General features: G+C 42.8%; 1 protein-coding gene across 3 annotated transcripts in view; it reads left to right on the top strand.

The window, feature by feature from the left end:
- Positions 1–19,787, top strand: part of ABHD2 (abhydrolase domain containing 2, acylglycerol lipase) — a 99,865-nt gene that overhangs the window by 42,828 nt on the left and 37,250 nt on the right. For all 3 annotated transcript variants that reach the window (XM_045561729.1, XM_045561732.1, XM_045561730.1), the window contains 2 exons: positions 14,270–14,445; positions 17,819–17,986. In XM_045561729.1, the coding sequence (XP_045417685.1) occupies positions 14,270–14,445; positions 17,819–17,986 (344 nt within the window). The remainder of the gene's footprint in view (positions 1–14,269; positions 14,446–17,818; positions 17,987–19,787) is intronic.

The raw sequence follows: 19,787 nt of genomic DNA, 5'->3' as shown, positions 1-19,787 counted from the left end.
GTTATTTTCTGTACATCAAAGAAAGGCAAGACGTAGTACAAGTGCTGATGTCCAAGGTCAACATTTTAATCCTTACAGTCATCTCTTCATCAAAGTGTTCTTGAAAGGGCATGTGGGTAATCCAGGAGCTTCACATTTAGACATTCCAGTTTCCTCCCACCAGAAATAGTGGCAAATATGATGTGATTTTCCAGCTCTTGTCTTCCCTCCCCCCATCTCTGGCATAGATTTCGAGGTAGCCTTGGGCTGGGCAGTAGCCCAGGGTTGGGCAAAGAACAGATCACTGGCATCTGTGTGCATGTCCTCCAGACAGGAGAAAGGTGACTAGGAAGATGGGGACAGAACACGGGCGTTCTGTGTGCTGTGCAGTGTGCACCCTCTTTGGCCAGCACAGAGTGAGTTTGGGAGCTTTGCACTTAGCTCTTTGGCAGCCCAGCTCCAGGAGCTGCGATGTATTCTCCTGAAGTTAGGTAACTCATCTTTGACTGGCTGTTTTGCAGGACTAGTTCTCTAAAAGAGGGCATTTGTCAGGTGGGACCCTGGAGCCTCTTAATAAACTATAACTCCACTTAACGCCTAGTGTCAAAGCCAGGTCGAGACACATATAAGGAGAGAGGACTGTGCTTCCGTCTGCGTACGCAGGGGTGTGACCAGTCCTACGTGCTGTTTGTGGAACAGGAACATAATGGTATCAAATATATTTAATATGTGAATACAATTCTCAGGGGTTTTAATTGGTTTTCTTTGAACTTTAGAAAATGGAGTTTATTTTTCCTTAGAGCAAAAAAGTATGTTTCCTTTTTAAGTGGTTTTATTGTAACTCACGGGCTTGTTCTCTAACATTCGTGTTTTATAGCTTGCACAACATGCACAAAGGGTTGTAGATGTGCCAGCTCCGCCCAGTTGCAGGAACGGAAGATGATTTCTCTTTTGTTTCCTCGGGCCACTTTTGGTCATTTCAGGCAGAAACAGAACAGTCTCCGCATTGGAATTTTCCTGTGCGGAATCCTGTGATTTAGAACTAGAACATCTAGCAACAACAGTGAAAATATAATGTGTGACAGCTGTGAACAATAATTTACCTCCAGTGGGGGAAAATGCTGTGTTCAAAGCAGATTTCTGATGAGCGTATTAATGGGTATTTGGGAAGCTGAATATGCCAATGCCATTTTGAGAGAAATAGGCCTAAGGTGTTTTTCCCGAACCTGAGGATGAAGCCCTTTCTCAGCCTCAGCCTTGCCTCCCCAGAAGAACTGGTGTGATGTGCACATAGGGTCTGCTCCACGTCTGAGGCTCCTGAAAAGGAGGGGCCTGCGGGGGGCTTTGTCCTAGTGGAGAATGGTGAGGCCCAGTTGGGTGGGCTCACTACAGACCTGCTGTTGACCTACTGGCTTCAGGTCGGCCAGACTGGGTGTGAGGAAGCATAGGGGTCTGTGGTGGGAGCAGCAGGAGTTCTGGGTTCCAGGCCTGTGGAGGGGAGGCTCTGGCAGCTCAGGATCAGAGACAAAGGACCTACAAAATGTTCCCCTAAACCCTAAAGGGTTCTGCCCCTTCCCAGCTTCCTCACCTCCCCTGTGTGCCACACACACACATACACACATATGTACACACGTGCACATGCATGTGCACATGCACACACAGAAGAAGGCCCGCTCAGTTTTCTGACTTCTGGAGCTGCCCCAAAGCTTTGCTCCCCGTGTTTTGCCCACCACTGATGCTCGTCCTGATGAATTTATTCTCACCCACTAAAGCACAGTAAAAATGCTTCCCCAAATCAGACACCTATTGCCCTTCCAGAAGCTCCTCCATCCCCTCTTGCTGTCATTGTCATCGCCTTCCCGGGTCTCATTATCATTGGGGAGATATTCAGTATGATTTTATTAACATCCTGTCCTCATCTTAGAAATAATCAAATATGACTATTCAAATTAATTACCTTCCAAATGTATCTTCTGCAGAAAAAACTCTACCAACATTAAGAAGTCAGTTACAGTTGTGAAAAACAGTGCAAAACCCAAGAAATGGTTTTTTGTTGCGTGCATGTGAAGAACACCGTAGAGCCGTTCCAACACAGTCAATTATCGATTTGGAGGAACGTGCTTTAGTAGAACATTCTGACAATTGATCACACAGGAAAAGACAGGGACAAAAATGTTTGTTATTCTAACTTCTAGCTGAGAGAGTTGATGAGTCTTGAGTGTGACATAGTAAGAAAAGCTTTGGACTGAACCAGAGACCTCTCCTCTAATCCTGGCTTCTTTTCCCCTCATCTTTAAAATGGGGGTGGCCAGGCACGGTGGCTCACACCTATAATCCCAGCACTTTGGAAGGTCAGGTCAGGAGGATTGCTTGAGGCTTAGGAATTTGAGACTAGCCTGGGCAATAGAGCAAGATCCTGTCTCTACAAAAAATTTTTAAAAACTTAGCTGGGCATGGTGGTTCCCACCTGTAGTCCCAGTTACTCAGGAGGCTGAAGCAGGAGGATCACTTAAGCCCAGGAGATCAAGGCTGCAGTGAGCTATGATTGTGCCACTGCACTCTAGCCTGGGCAACAGAGCGAGACCCTGTCTTTAAAAATAAATAAATAGATAGATATATAAGGTGATACCCTTGCTCAAAGTTATTGTGAAGATTAACACATTGACTGCCACACTAGAAAAAAAAATTTTTTTTCCTTGGGGCCATGGTGTTTTATATGAAAATAGAATAAAAACTTCGAAAACAAAATGATTCTTTCTAATTTAATGAAAAATATGTTATTTTTAATTGTTTTCTGTGCGTGAGTTATATGCAACTTGAAAAATAGTTCTCACAGCTCCCAAGGTGGAAGAGATGTATGAGTTACATACGTTTCACAAGGCTCCAGGCTCAAAACTAGCATGAGTTAAATACAACTCACATGGCAGTTAATGTGTTAAACAAGAGACATGACTACCCCAGCCCCTGACACAGAGATTGGGTACTCAGAAACATCCCCACTCTGTGAGAGCCTGGGCTCCCCCGCATACACTGAGTTAAATTGCTACTTCTCAGCCAGATGATTGTCTCCCTATGATAGCACCCCATTCTGCCTCTCTGCCCCCTGCCCCATACACTGCCCGACAGCAGCTGTCTGTGTATTCATCCTGTGCGCCACCCCCAGATTATGGACCCTGCAGGGTCAGGCACTGTATCTCGCTCTCATCTCTATCTGCCCTGCAGCACCCGTGTTTGTTGAACTTTATGGAATCAGTGTATAACAGCCAAAAGAAAATATAGGTAGAGGCAGGTTTGGGCCTGATAATATCTTTGCCTGGTGCCAGGTGCTGGCGGCACATTCCTGGTTAGGCATTCTCGGTTCACGTCGTCACTCTGAAAACATCTCTTGGTCAGAGTAAAGGTCACCTTTTTTCTCAGCAGACAAATATTTTTTCTAAGATGAAAATTTTTTCTTTAGTCAAGTGTGTACTTTGAGCAGAGTGGAGAGCCTGTCGAGATGGGCGTTCTTTCTGGAAACTGAGGAAACGTCCTGAGCCCATGTCTCCCAGCAGTCTGGGCACCTGACTTGAACCCTGGTGGGTGTCTCCGCACGCAGCCAGCAAAGGACGCCACTAGCCACTTGAGAGTGAGGTGGTGAGGACAGAAGCTGGAGCAGCCGTGCGGCAGGTCTCTGTGGAGCTGACGAAGAGAGCTTGCTTCTTGGGAGGGCTTCCCAGGACCACGTCACTCCTCTGTGTTTTGCCTCCGTCGCTGAAGAGTCCCTTTGGACTTGGGTTTTCCAGGAGAGGGGAGCCTGAGGGGCAGAGTGTAAAATGACAGCTGGGTTTGTAGAGTTGAGCAGCCTGAATTAGGAACAAAGTCAGGGCCTGTGGACTTGCGAGACTTCCTTCCAGTATGTGCTGTGTTCACAAACGCTTTTCCTCAAGGCGTACAGTGCTGACTTTTTTTTTTTTTTTTTTTGAGACAGTCTTGCTCTGTCGTCCCAGGTGGAGTGTAATGGCATCATCACAGCTCACTGCAACCTCAAACTCCTGGGCTCGAGCCATCTTCCTGCCTCAGCCTCCCAAGTAGCTGGAACTATAGGCATGTGCCACAACAACTGGCTAATTTTTCTATTTTTAGTAGAGACGGGGTCTCACTCTTGCTCAGGCTGGTCTCAAATTCCTGAGCTCATGAGATCCTCCTGCCTCTGCCTCCCAGAGTGCTAGGATTATAGGCATGAGCCACTGCACCCGGCCGTGCTAACATTTTAAGGTCACAAACCCTGGAGAAGATGGTCACTCATTTTGCTGGATGACCTTTTAAGTAAACCTCAAGTGGGAGTTCCAGGCCAGTAGCAGAAGTGGCTATGGATGCCTGACTGCATCCTGCAGATAGACCACTCTGCGCTGGGAGTTCCGTCTTCTACCCAATGCCTTGGAATTTAGGCAAGGAATAAATTAAAGATGAATTCCTTACTTCTTTTTCTAATATTATAATATGTTTAACTATTACTCTGATATGCTCTCTAGTATATAGTGGAATTACGTCTTATGAACATGCAACTCAATTCATGCAAATTCAACTCTATACATTGAGAGAGAGAGAGAGAGAGAGAGAGAGAAACACACACACGTTACTTCCTTTGTGTAGTATGCTCTCCACTCAGAGCATCACAAGCTCCCACTGCGAGTGAGCTGGGAGCCTCACGTCCCCTCTGGTAGCACCAGAGTCTGTGTGCCTCTTCCTGCAAGAGGGAGCATCTTGTATCCTCACATTTAAAGATGTGTTTTTGTGTTTTCCATTTTCTTTGTTTTGCAACGTGGCCCCAACCTCCAGCCACCAGTGCCATCGGTGCTGAGCTGCAGCCCCAGCCATCTATCTGCCTGGCACTGGGGGGAGAGCTGCCTCGGCTCTGCTTACCAAGAGTCAGTGTGTTCCATCCTACGGGAGGCTCAGGACGTAATTTGATTATAGTTGATAGTTTCACCTTTTAACTTGAGAATCAAGCTGCGAGTAAAACGTGACCCCACCATAAAAACAGAATGACCCTAAGGAGAAGAGAGCAAAAGTTACAATGGGAGAAGGGAGCTGCTCCTGAATGATTCCCCTTAGCGGTGACCACTGCTGTTCTGTATTTGCCAAAGCCCCCGAACTTGTTCTGCGTGTTTGCCCTTTCTCCTGTTTACTGTTGGGGTCTGGCTTGGAAGCCCTTGTTCACTGGGTCTTCCGTGAGCAGGTCTATATCAGGAATAACTACCAGGGCTCTCCATTGTTGCTGAAAAGCCCCTGGTTGGAGATAGCCTTTAAAATGGCCAATACCAGAATATGCATATGCTAATTTGATATATTTTTAATGCTAGAGGCTGGCTGTGGACTACTTCAGATACGTTAAGCCCTATTTACACTGGTTCTAGATAACTAAAATCTTTAAAGAATGACTAATAGGGTCATAGGAGTCTCTAGAATGAAAGCATCTATTTGTCCTCATCATGTCTAGTTTATCATCCAAATAAGCACTGGACACGGCCGGGCGCGGTGGCTCACGCCTGTAATCCTAGCTCTGGGAGGCCGAGGCGGGTGGATCGCTTGAGGTCAGGAGTTCGAGACCAGCCTGAGCAAGAGCGAGACCCCCGTCTCTACTAAAAATAGAAAGAAATTATCTGGCCAACTAAAAATATATATACAAAAAAAATTAGCCGGGCATGGTGGCTCATGACTGTAGTCCCAGCTACTCGGGAGGCTGAGGCAGTAGGATCGCTTAAGCCCAGGAGTCTGAGGTTGCTGTGAGCTAGGCTGATGCCACGGCACTCACTCTAGCCCGGGCAACAAAGTGAGACTCTGTCTCAAAAAAAAAAAAAAAAAAAAAAAAAGCACTGGACACAGTGGTCAAGGCCTCAGTGGAAGTCTTAACTCTGCCATTGACTAGCAGTGTGACCATGGCCAAGCCTTTGACTCTCTGGCCTCAGGGTTCCCAGGGTTAAATGGGGTTAAAAGCATCTGCCCATTTCACAAAATTGTTATTAAAGACAAATGAGATCATGTAAAAAAGAACTTTGAAACAAACTGTGAAGTTCTCTATAGATAAATAACATGGCAGTTTTATTTATTATGCACTGTGTTCAAAGGAAAAGGTAAATACATTCTTGGTAGTATAGCCAGCGCCTCAAACATCCCTGGCTTCCTTTGTCAAAGGGCTTAGGGGAACATCCTCAGTGTATTTTAAGTCACTAAGGGAGAGGCCCCAAGTTTCACTCCAGGTGACATAATTTCCTTGCTGTAGTAAGATTCCAGTGGCATTTGCATGTCTCTCATTCTCACAGATAATTAGAGCATGGTAACTGTTTCCTCCCATTCCTTTTTTCTCTGTGAAATAATGAGCCTTATTCTTTCCTTGTTGTGGAGGAGAAGCAAAACCACTCCATGGACCTCACGGAGCTCCTCGGCAAGTGGCCCGCCCGGCCTCCCTGCTCCCACCCGGCCCCCCTGCTCCCACCCGGCCCCTGAGTCGATGCTGCCTTTGGGATCTTCTCCCCTGCCCGTTCCTTACTTTTCAGCTCCTAACATCGCCTTTGTTGGTCCCAAGTCTCTAGCCTTGGGTTGGGCTGAGAAGGAGGAACACGCAGGAATGCAGTGCGGGTGAATTCTGACCACCTGCCCTCCCCTTGGAAAAAAGGCTCAGGAGAGGTTGAGCCCAAAGACATTTTGAATACAAATATTTTCATCAGAGTTATGCTAACATTAAGGCGTTTTCTTTGAGAAAATATTTTCTAGAACAAATTCTACTGAGCCAATTTGATTCCATGATGAATATTTTTATACAATACAGTCAAATTTTATCTTCATTGGAGTTGTTTTCTATTTAAATTCGACTACAAAGCTTGGAGTCAGTGATCACTTTTTTGTCTATACCATATATTATGACCACAGCTTCTGCTGCAGTAAGTTCTCTTGTGGTCATTAGTTCCACCAAGTCAAATTCTCTAGGTTAAATTTTGTAGGTCTAAATGTTTTTATGAAAACTAGATCCTTTTAGTTTTTAGACAATACTAAATTATACCACATGCAGTTTCAGCTGTTGTCAATTTTATTGTTGAGTTGGTTCTTTCCACTAGTAATAGCCATTGTGAGATGAATAGGAGACTGATAATATATATTTATTTATCAACTAATTCATTTTTCAAAATTGTGATTAATATTAGAGATAGAGAGAAATTAGAGCTAGAGTGGGAGAAAATGGTCTGGAGTCAAAATGGTAGGGATACTCCAATCATTAGTCCCAAAAGAAATGCTATTGAAAACCACCATGAGATGCCACTTCACACCCACAAGGATGGCTACAATAATTTTTATAATGGAAAGTAAGTATTAATGAGGATGTGGAGAAATTGGACCCTTGTACATTGCTGGTGGGAATATAAAATGGTGTAGCTGCGTGGAATACAGTTTGGCTCCTCAAAAGTTAAACGTAGAATTACCATATGACCCAGAAATTCCACTTCTAAGTACATACCCCAAAGAACTGAAAATGGGTATTCAAACAAAAGTTTGTACACAAATGTTCATAACGGCGATATTCATGATAGCCAAAAGGTTGAAACGACCCAATAGCTATCAGCTGATGAATGGATCAACAAAATATGGTATATCCATACAAGAAAACATTATTCAGCCATGAAAAGGAATGCATTCCCAATAACATGTTAAGCAGGGATAAACCTCAAACAATATGCTAACTGAAAAACCACAAGGTCACATATTGTATAATTCTGTTATGAAATATACAGAATATGCCAATCCATAGGGACAGAAGGCAGATAAGTGGTTGCCAGGGAGTGGGGGAGGGGAGAATGAGGAGTGACTGCTTAATGCATTACAGGCTTTCCTTTTGGAGTGATGAAATATTCTGGAACTAGGTAGAGGTGATGATTGCCCAATGTCCTGAATGTACTAACTGCCACTGAATTGCATACTTTCAAACGGTCAATTCCACGCTTTGTGCATTTTACTTCAAAAAAATGGTGGGGACAAAGTAGTGGGTTCAAAATGTGCTACTTTACTCTTAGACCAGTACAGTTCATAAACCAGGAGTCTTTTTTTTTTTTTTTTTTTTTGAGACAGAGTCTTGCTCTGTTGCCTGGGCTAGAGTAAGTGCCATGGCATTAGCCTAGCTCACAGCAACCTCAAACTCCTAAACCAGGAGTCTTAACACTCTACTTTCTTAGGTGTCTCCCTTGAGGAAAACAACACACTGTTTTGTGTGCTCAGATTTGCTTTTAGGAAGATGGGTGCATAAAAAAACCCAAAACACTTGAGCAAGTAGGTTCCCTGTTTCTGGTCTACATTGTGTTATAGGTAAAGCAGATGCTTCAATGCTTATAGGGCAAGTAAATCCAATGCTAGGGTGGGTTGGGGTCAGGGACAGAAAGAGAAGACTTTGGGAGAACTAGATGGGCACATGATGGTTTAACGTGGGCTGTGGGGTATCAGGGCATCAAAGAAGCATCTTGAACCAAGGACAAGACCAGCCCAAAACCTTGTAGGGGACATTTGCCCCCTCTTGGCTGCCTAGTGTCATTCTTCCTTTCTAAGGGCATATAGATTTTCTCTTGGGAAAGTTCCCAATCCCACCTGCAGGTAATAAATCAAGGTGCCTTGCTCACCCACTCTGAAATTAAGGGCATCCTTTCTTCCAGACACCTCCCTCCTGGGCATTGCCTCTGAGGGGCGGTGGAGATGTGTTGTTAACTTTGCAAAGAGCACATCCCTGCAGCAGCCCCTGATTTCTTTCCTTGATCCTGCCCTCCTCTCAAGCCTGGTTCTCCAGTCTTTTATCCATTTGGTGAGCACCCCAGCATCCCCCTATGTATTCCCTTCTTTACTTAAGTTAGTCAGAGTTGGGTTTTGTTGCTTTAACCTAAGCATCCTATCTGATAGAAACTTAAATACCAAGGAGCAGCTAGCTGCTGATGGGCATTTGGTTCACTGGGCAGGACTTGCTGGGACTTGCTGAGATATGGGGACTCAATCTCAGACAAAAGAGCCTAAACACCTACCGTGTGCCAAGTCCTCTGCTAATTTGGTAGAGAGGTACTAGAGAGAATCAAAGAGAATAGCAGCTAAGTATGAGTTTAATAGCTAACTATAAAGTGGTTTGATTTACAGCCAAGGGACTCAGGTACCATAAGGAAGAATTGGCCACCTACTGATTTAGGGCAAAGATGAGCATTAGTCAACTTTATGTTTTCAACTGTCTTTTAGAGAGACCAGCAACTGTCTGTCCTTGCTGGTGTGAGCTCCATCTGCCCGGAGGCTGTGTGTGGCAGGGGAGATGTGGGTGGGAGGGAGGTCCAGATTTTTTCCTATGGTCTTTCCCATGGGCAGTTCTGTTAGTAAAGCTAAATGTTGATTATAAATAGGCTCAGAAAATAAGGACAGGCTGGCTTCTATATTTTGTGGTGGTTTAGCTTGTTTCTTAGTAACAAGCATTTATTAACCACTGGACATTGTACAACATTGGGCAAAATACCATATGGATTAGTAAAGAAGTAGAAGATGTTGTTCCTGCTTCCAGGGAGTTAGGAATGAAACATGCCCAGATGCTTCAACTCAAGAATAGCTTTTAAAAATACATATAGAAAGACATGGAAATTAGTGTAGTAAAAACTGAGTATTCTGTAAAACATGAAGAAAGCAATAACATTTTACTCTAGGACATAATGGAGAGATACATCATGTTTTTGGATGGAACAAGTCAATAATGTAAAGATATCAATTATCCCCAAGGTAATATATATTTGGTGTGTTGCCAATCAAAAATCCCAAAATTTTCATGGAACTAAAGCTAAGCTTATAATTCATCTGGAAAATAAGATGCCAAAAATCTGCAAGAATTTGAAAAATAGTAAAGGCAGCCTGCATTATCAACTCTCAGAATATCACATAAAGCTGTATTAATTAAATCAGTGTCATATGAATCGACAAATAAACCAGTGAACCAAAATAAAAAATATAGAACAAATGTAAATATTTAACTGAGAACTTAGTGTGTATATAAGATGACCCTTGAAATCATTAGGCAAAGGACTGACCATTTATGGTGTAAGGACAATGAGGTAATCTGTAAGGGAAAAAAATGAATTAGATCTTTCCTTCATATCATTTACAAAAGTAAGTGGGTTTAAGGTTAATACATTTTTTAAAATATAGGAGTAATGGAAGGAAACCTTGGGAAATATATAATTGGATGTTAGAATAGCTCCTTTTAAAACAAAACATAAAACACAAAGATTTTAATTAAAAAAATATTTAACCACAAAATATAAAAATTACCTAAGATAAAAGATAAAGTTCAAATATACAATAGACTTGGAAAAAACACTTGTAACATATACTAAATAATGTCTTAAAGTAGGAGTAATAAAAATAATACAAATCAATAGGAAAATAGATAAAAATGTAATAATTTACAGAAGAGAAATACAAATGACTAGTAAACATATGAATCAGGGAAATGCAAAGTCAAACAAAAAACATTTTTTTAAAACCACAGATTGAATCAACCTTAAGAAACACAAGTTAAAACAAGATACCCATTTTTTGTCCATCAAAGTGGTCAGAATGTAAAAAATTGATAACGCTAATTATTGATGAGGGTGAGGAAGACAGGTGCTTGCATACATTATTGGCGAGAATGTAAATTGACCCTTCTTTTTTGGAAGGCAATTTGGCAGTGTCTATAAAATTTAAAATGCATATAACTCTCAGCTCCATTTCTCATCCTCCTCAGCACTGAGAAGTCAGGCTTCAAGGAGGTTGAAAGCAAAAGCTGCCGGGTTTCTTAAGGGCCGGGCCCAGATCTGCACAGCAATCCTTCCGCTGCATTTTATTAGCCCAGACAAGTTACAGGTCAGCCCAGGTTCACAGGGAGAGAGTCTAGCTCCCGATGGGAAGAATGGAATAGGCAGAATCATTGGCAGCTATAGTTAGGATAAAGTGGATACTCTTCCATGTGCCATTTTAGCACCGTCTCTTCAGTGTTTATATAAATTTCAAAATATTCTATTGTTTTGGTCCATATTTCCTCCCTGGTCTAGACCATGTGACTGGGCACCTATTCTGTTTTTTGTTTTTTCAATTTTTTTCTTGTGGTCTGTGGATAAGTTATGTAAACAAACCCACAGTAAAACCCCACCAGAGTAAATGAAGTCCAAAACTTAAATTTGGTAAACTCTGGTGTTATATTATTGTGAAGTTAATTAAAAACAGTGTTTTATCAGTAGGTGGTATTGTCATAAAATTACAGATTGTGAGACTTCCATTGTCTGCAAAATTGACCGTACATTGAACTGGGAAAGTCCCACGTGATTCTGAGGCAATTGCCTCCTAACATACAGGCACGCACGCACGCCACCGTTGAGAATCCTGTCCCACCCCGCTCTGAGAGTGACCTTAGGTAGGCTGGAAAGAGGACATTAGCCAAACACCAATCATGTTATAGCTGAATTCACATTATTAGGGTACATGTTATTTTTAAATGCATTTCTGTATATTTTTAAAACATATATTTGTCTTTTTAGATTTACTACGTGGGTCTGTATTCTATTCACTTCCGCAAGTCTCCCCTCCATGTTTACTGTGTGGCAGGTGCCCTGGGGATAGACCCAAAGGTGAATGAGCAGCAGGAGGGGTGTGCTTGAAAAGAGCTTCTAAATTAGTCAAGCCACCTGGGTGCTGGACAGAGCTGTGCACAAGTGGGCTCCCTCCCCAGCAACCTGATTGGAAGCGAGTCCTGAAAGCCAAGCAGTAGAGGCCAGAAGAAACTGGGTGTGCAAAGAGGAGCATTCCAGGCAGAGGCAACAGCTTGAGCAAGGCACCGCAAAGAAAAACAGTTCAGCACAGTGTGTACCTGTTTTGGTGGGTAGGGGTTGGGGCTGGTGGTTTAGGTTTATTGGAGCTTAGGCATAAAGTCAAGCGAGCACCACTGTGTGGCCGGCCTGCCCGGCCACACTAGGACCCGTGCAGTGGAGAGCCATGGCCAGGTCTGTGTGTTGAGATTATCCCTCCATTGGGCAGGTGGACGACGGAATAGGTAGGAGTGTGACTAAAGAAAGGCTGGGAGGCCGCTTGCTGGGCTGTAGCCAAGAATCAGGTTCATCTTGAACCAGGAGTGTGGCATCAAGATGATCACGTGTGCCATCATTATATGAGAAATATGTGAATAGCCAAAAGGAAATTTTATTTTATTTTTTTGTCATATTTTCTAAGATTATATTGTATTCTAAACAAGATCAAAAGATGGGCATATAAAATTTAGCCATTCTTCTAACACTTTTAACCTTAGCATATTTCTATTTTTAATTTATTTATTTATGTGTGTGTGTGTGTGTGTGTGTGTGTGTGTGTTTAGAGACAGGATCTCACTCTGTTGCCCAGGCTAGAGTGCAGAGGCACGATCGTAGCTCACTGCAGCCTTAAATTCCTGGGCTCAAGGGATCCTCCTGCCTCAGTGGCTGGGATTACAGTTGTGAGCCACTGCACCTGGCTCTATATTATAAACAAAATTTTCTTTCAACTTCCCTTCCAGGAGTGATCAGGAGTTTGGTTTCTTAGATCACTCCTCTTCCTCTACACAACATGCATTTTCTAACTTGGTAGTCTGAAACCCTTTATAAATTCTACATCTACATCTTGTATAGTATTCATTGTCCAATTAACATTATTTTTATAAGCTTGGTTTTTGTTACTGTCATAAGCCACTCAGCTCTCACAAATGCCATCCTCCGCTTTCCAAATACCATGCCTTCCATGCTGGTATTTGCACCTGTGGTGTTAACACTGGCAAGTGTCTTCATGTCCTTAAGCTCTTAAAATTCTCTTCCCTCTTCTCTCTGCCCCTAAAGAAGCAGCTTTTCTGGGAACTGGCTTGCTTATGGTGATAGCTTCGTGTCTCTTAATTTCATGTACATTTAATTAATTATACACACAAAAAAGAATAAATTGACAAAGGGCTCCTGGGATCATCTGGTTCTGAGAGAAATGATAGGTATGAATAGGCAAATAGGTTAAAGTATATTATTATTAAAACATCCAGCCAATGATGGATGCCTCCAAGGGGAAAAAAAGAAACAAAACAAAAACACTCACCACTGTAATATGATACAGAGTTGAAGGATTGATGTCATTACTGTTTTATATTATATGACTCTAGTCCATATAGAACACAAATCCTGGCCAACCGTCAAGCTTGGGCTAAAAGCCATGGAAGAGAAACTAATAGCAGTTTCAGTAAATGGAATCATCTTGTACTGTGGTTGTAAACCATAATCATTTCTTAATTGTAACTTGGAACACCTTCTTTTCCCAGTAATTAACTAGTTTAGGATTTTTGCATTTCCTACCAAGGTCCAGAATCATTCTGTGTTTTTGCAAAAAACAGTTGTTAGGGAGCCATCATGCCTTGCTTGGGCTAACAAGACTTTATCCTTCACTAATCCAACAAATATTTACACTGCTCTGCCCTTCCAGCACATTCTCTGGGGCTGCAGTCCCCAACCTCCAGGCCGTGGACTAGTACCTGCCGGTGGCCTGTTAGGAACCAGGCTGCACAGCAGGAGGTGAGTGGCAGGCAGGCAAGCGAAGCTTCATCTGTATTTATAGCTGCTGCCCATCACTCACCTTTTCCCTCCATCCGTGGAAAATCTGTCTTCCATGAAACTGGTCTCTGATGCCAAAAAGCCTGGGGACTGCTGCTTCAGGGCATATGGTTGTGCCCCCATCCCCCAAGGCACTTACAGGCTCTTAGAAGAGTTTGCAGCCCTTCCCAGCGTAACTGAGAGCACATTTGGCTAACGGAGTAACCATTACAGTTGTGGCCTGTCTTGTTGGGGGAAGAGAAAGGAGTGAGCACTTAGTGAGCATGGATGCTGTGCTCTATTTCATCTACATCAGCTCATTTGATAATGAGGCTAACCCTGTCAAATTAGAGTGTGTTCCAAATGTGTCACTTGCTTGCTTTTTATTCTGTATTATGGAAATAACCCATGTTGAATTAACACCCTAAATTGAAATATTCTCTATTTAAGCATGTCCTGGTTGGTTTCTAAAGCTCATCTAATGCAAGAGGTATTAATAAATGGGGAAAGGGGGTAAATCATGGCTCGGAGGTAAGGTAATGAAAAACCTCATGTTTATGCTTCACGTACAGAATCTGTCAGGAAGAAACTTAAATAGATTGAAAGACTGCTCAAAGGTTTTTCAGAGCATTGTTCAAGAAATGTGGGGAAAATTGACCTCTCCTCTCCTTTCTTAGATACATTCCACCGTTGATCTGGGGGAAAAGTGGACACATCCAGACGGCCTTGTATGGGAAGATGGGAAGGGTGAGGTCGCCACACCCTTACGGGCACCGGAAGTTCATCACCATGTCTGACGGAGCCACATCGACATTCGACCTCTTCGAGCCCTTGGCTGAGCACTGTGTTGGAGGTGAGCTGGTTTAGGTCGCATGATTGGGCCGTCACGCAGAGAAAGCACTAGTCAGTGGTGAGCACGGTGTAAACGCTCACGCCGCTGCCTCTGTCCCCTCGCATCCGGGGAAGTCTGCTAAGATTCCTCTTTTAGGAGCAACTTGCAGGTGTAAGCTCCAACGTGTGCTTGCCATTCAGCTTGTAAAGCTCTTCAGAAAACATTGTAGAGTACAGTTTTTTAATCCTCTAGTAAAATACAAAAGCTTGGTGCAAGGGGATGAGGAAGAGCTTGGAGCCCAGGCCCCCAAGGACCAGGCCTCTGGGTTGATGACAGCAACAGAAGCCCAACTGTCCCAAGTGCTTCATATGTGCTGTTACCTCCTTCAGGTCTCATAACCACACGCTGAGGTCTGTGCTTCCTTATCTCCACTTTACTGATGCGGAAACGGAAGCTTGCAGATGCCGTGTAGGCTGGTGGTGGTGGTTGGATAGCAGTAGGTATCAAAGGCTCTCGGGTTCCCTTTGCTTAGGCTTCCCTGGACAAAAAGACACAGGAAGGTCGTATTTATCATGCAAGAGGCCAGGACACCTATTTCTGAGAAACAACTCCAATTTCTATTGCTGCTGGAAGGTGGCATCATTCTGTCCAGCCTACAATAAACATTCATTATTAAATGCTTCATAATGAGGACTGCTGAGGGAGTGGAGTTAGATGCCGACATCCTTTTGAATGGCATTTCTAACCAGAAGAGATCGTGTCTTCGTGTTCTGCGGTATTCAAAGGCACCAGTTTTTTGTAGGAGCTCAGTAATTATTTGTGGATAAATTCCAGTAAATATATTATAACTCTCAGTTATTTAAAGTGACTGGAACTGTTGAGTAGCTAGTATCAAAGATTTAATTTATGTTCCCTCTGCCTGAAATGCTTGTCCCCAGACCTTCCCAGGCTGCCTCCTTGTCATTCAGGTCTCAGCTGAACACCAGCTCAGATGTCGCCTCCTCAGAGGGACCATCCCTGACTGCCCTAACTAGTGTTTCCTTCCCGGTAAACCGATCATGCCTTCCTGCTTTACTTCACTGCTGCTCTCTAGGGATGAATAAATGAGTAGGTTAGGAGTGTTTACATTGTGTTTTTACATCTATAGCCAGTCTTTCAAGTATTTATTTCTCTACCATACCCAGCTAAATATTTTCTTTCCCTTACTTTAATGGTTTTACTTCTTTTACCACTAAAGCACAAAATTTAGTTTGGCCATCTGCTCTTCCTACCAGTACTGGGATGGGATGTTGAAAAGGACAGAACTCTTGATTCTGTATTGTATGTGTTCATGTCTTCCCATCACCTGTGGCCCTCGAAAGGGTTCATGAAGGTGGTTCTGGGGAAGGCAATTTGGACATGAGAAGTACTCTAAGAAAAGCAGCACTTTTTTCTCTTTTATGAATTTTTTTTTCTGACTACAAAAGGAATAAGTCCTCATTTTAGAAAATTTAAATAATACAGAAACATGTAAAAAAGAAAATAAGGGACCAGGAGTGGTGGCTCATGCCTGTAACTCTAGCATTTTGGGAGGCCAAGGCAAGAGGATCACTTGAGGCCAGGAGCTCAAGATCAGCCTGGGCAACATAGCAAGACCCCATCTCTACAAAAAATGAAAAAAATTAACTGGGTGCGGTGGCACCCATCTGTAGTCCCAGTTACTCAGGAGGCTGAGGAAGGAGGATTGCTAGAGTCTAGGAGTTGGAGGCTGCAGTGAGCTATGATCATGCCACTACAAACCAGCCTAGGACAATAGAGCAGGACCCTGTCTCAAAAGAAATAAAAAAGAAAAGAAGAATCACATGTAATCTCACCACCCAATACACCATTGTTTTGTGTTGCCCAGGCTGATCTCAGAACTCATGGCCTCAAGCAATCCTCCTGTCTGGGCCTCCCAAAGTGCTAGGATTACAGGCATGAGCCCCTGTGCCTGGCCATTGTTAACATTTTCTTCCATTTCCTTCAAGTTCTATGCATTGTTTTTTTAAAATCAGAATTATGATACATTATATTATAAACATATTTCCATGTCACTAAAAGTCTAAAAATCTTCAGAAACATAATTTTAATGATTGTTTCACATTCTGTAATGTGGTCATTCCATAGTTTAACCATTCCTCTATTGTTGAACATTTAGCTTGTTTATAATTTTGTCACTATAAATAATTCTATGGTAAGCATCCTTAATCATAAAAGTTTAGATGAGAGTCCAAGAATTGGAATTACCAGATCAAAGTTCATAAAATTTGAAGGTTCTTTGTGTGTATTACAAAATTACTTATTAATTTACATTTCTCCACCAGCATTAAGAATTTTTAAATTATTTTAATCTTAAAGGAAAATTATCAGATTTCATAACCTAAACACCACTTTTCTACACTTGATCTCAGTCAAAAGGCCGAGAAGTGATACTACCACTTTTCTTTTAAAGAAAAATATGTATTCATATTTTCAAGTAGGTAATTGATGCTCATGATGGAAAATTCAAAGGTAGTAAAGATATAAAGTGAAAGTAGAAGTCTCCCACCTCCTCCCCACCCATACCTTTCCCCAGTAGCACCCACTCTTGGGTTTCTTGTGTATGACTCCAAAGTTAGTGGATTCATTTATAAATATAGATATCTTTTTTCCTCCACACCAATGGTGGCATCATTATAACCCTTTTCTGCACCTAGCTTTTTTCACTTACTATATAGGAAATCTTGCTATATATAAAAATGTCTCATTATTTTTAAAGGCTTAATAACATTTCATCACTTGGATGTGCAATAATTTATTCAATCAGACCCCTATTTATGGACATTTAGGTGTGTTTAATCAAATGTAAAACTATGTGTGTGTGTGTGTATGCAATGCATATATATTGTTTTGCATATGTACAATTATATCTGTAGTATAGATATCTGAAAGTAAGATTGCTGGGTCAAAGAGGTCTGTGCAAATACTACTTTTAATTTTTTCATTCATTTGTTCATTTACATAGAATTAAGAGAAACATTCAGAAACTTCTATAGCAATTTGACAGAGTAATTTTGTATCTGTTGAATCTAATAATAAAAAATTAGGATTTATATATTTTTACATTTCATTTTTCTAGTGTTTAATTTTTATTGTATTTTTCAAAAGGATCTGTCCATGACTTATTGGAAAGTTTAAAAACCAACCCTTCACCATAAGTAGTTTGAGAAGCACTGATATAGACAACTCCAGCTAGAAGGGAAAGATATTCTTTCCCAGAGAATTGAGTGGGTGTTAAATTCCCTCCTCCTGTTTTCTAAGCCAGTGAAGTATAATTGTGTCCATTTGTCATGTCACACTTATTGGATACATCAGGATCTTTCTCTCCACCCCGTAGATGACATCACCATGGTTATCTGCCCAGGAATTGCCAATCACAGCGAGAAGCAGTACATCCGCACCTTTGTTGACTACGCCCAGAAAAATGGCTATCGGTGCGCCGTGCTGAACCACCTGGGTGCCCTGCCTAACATTGAGCTGACCTCGCCACGCATGTTCACCTATGGTAAGCATGGGGCATAGCTAAGTGGAATCCCCTTTTTCTGTCCTCACCGCAAGTGTGCTGCTACTTCTGCCTAATTTTAATTCTAAAATCTATGCCCATCCACAAGAGATGGTGGGGCACACAGTCGTAACAGCAGCCAGCTTGTGCTGGGCACTTGTGATGCCCTGCCTCACCCCAGCCTTCTGGTGGGCACTGCAGCCACCTCACCTCATGCAGGCAGAACTGAAGCCCACAGGGGAAGGTCTTGCCCAGGGTCCCCCAGCTCGTAAGTGTCAGGGCAGGGCTGGGAGCTAAATAGATCGAGTGGCGGAGTGAGTACCCTTCACCACTGTGCCATCCTGATGCTCCTTCCTCGGGACTCGAGACTGGCAGGCTAGGGCGTAACGAGGCACGTGAATGTCAGTGGGAAGGGAGCTTGGCATGTTAGCATTGCACTGGATTTCAGGTTCCTGGAGGGCAGGAATTGGATCTCAGATGAGACAAATAAATGCTTCTTGACTTTAATTAAAATCCTGTGTTAGCTAAGGCTCTGGCTTCTGGACTGCTCATTCTTGATTCCTATTTAGCTCTCTCTTCAGATTATATATGCACACACAAATAATAAACATATAAAATATGCATCTGTATATGCACAAGTAAATCTGGGATGTTTGTGACCAAATAAATTGTAATATGTTTTAATTGGAAATAGCCCAAAACAAAAATTATATCTATAATCTCACAATAATTATAATTTTCTGTTTCTTCATCCTCCCCTTCTGTCTTTATCTATGTGTACATAGTCTTTTAGTTGTAGTCACAGTGTGTATATCTATGGTGACTTATTTAAATAACTTTATGTTCACTGACATAAAGATGCATAGTCATTATATTTAATCCTTTTAAGAGCCACATTGCTATCACTATATTATAGTAAGTTTTTCAGCATTTTAAATAATGATGCTATAAGTACTGTATTTTATACAGAGAATTATTTTCTCTTTAATGACTTCTTTGGAGTAAATTCCCAGTACAATCATGGAGTTGACATTTTTTGTGCATATTTGTACATCTTGTCAGACTGTCCTCCAGCAAAGTCTGTGTGGTCCAGGCCCTGCCCTCCGAGTGCTCCCCCGTGGGCTGTGCAGTGAGGAGACCAGGCTGGAAGTCAGGACCAACCCCAATCAAGGGAGGCTAGCAGTTGAAGGAGCGGCGTGGGCCGTGCCCACAGAGGACCCGGGCAGGAGGCAGCTCTGCATCATGTACGCCAGCACTGCCACTGACTGGCTGTGTGGCCTTGAGCAGTTTGCTTAAACTCAGTTCCAGATTCTTCAGCTGCAACAGTGGGGGCTACAGTTAAGGTTACTAAGGACTTGGCAGGTAGTTGATTAACATATAGGAAACATTTATTAAGTGTTAGGTTTTTTTGTTTTTTTTTTTTTTTTTCAAATACTTGAAGGTCTGTTAATGTTGGTGAGGGATTAGCTGTGCTCTGTGTGACCCAGATAGATAAGACGCGTCCTGCAGGGGGAGACGAGCCAGCGATAAAGAATTACGACTCAGTGTGATGAGCGTGCCGGCAGAGCGGGCCTGGGCACGTGGGGCGGCAGCGTGGAGAGACCAGCCTGACTGTAGGTGAGGAGCTGAGCTGTGGAAGGCAGAATTCTCCCGGGAAAAGCATTTGCACTGGGTCCTCAGGGAGGAGCTCGTACACAGTTGGAGCTCACACGCAGAGGGGTGTGGCTCTGGGAGGGCATCGCAAGCAGACAGACAGCGTCACGCCGCCTGCAAGAGCTGAGCGTGAGCGTGACCGTGACCGTGA

Source organism: Lemur catta, chromosome 9, assembly GCF_020740605.2.
Source record: "Lemur catta isolate mLemCat1 chromosome 9, mLemCat1.pri, whole genome shotgun sequence".
Lineage (NCBI taxonomy): Eukaryota > Metazoa > Chordata > Mammalia > Primates > Lemuridae > Lemur > Lemur catta.
The sequence above is the reverse complement of the archived record's forward strand: the minus strand, read 5'-3'. Positions and strand labels throughout refer to the sequence as shown.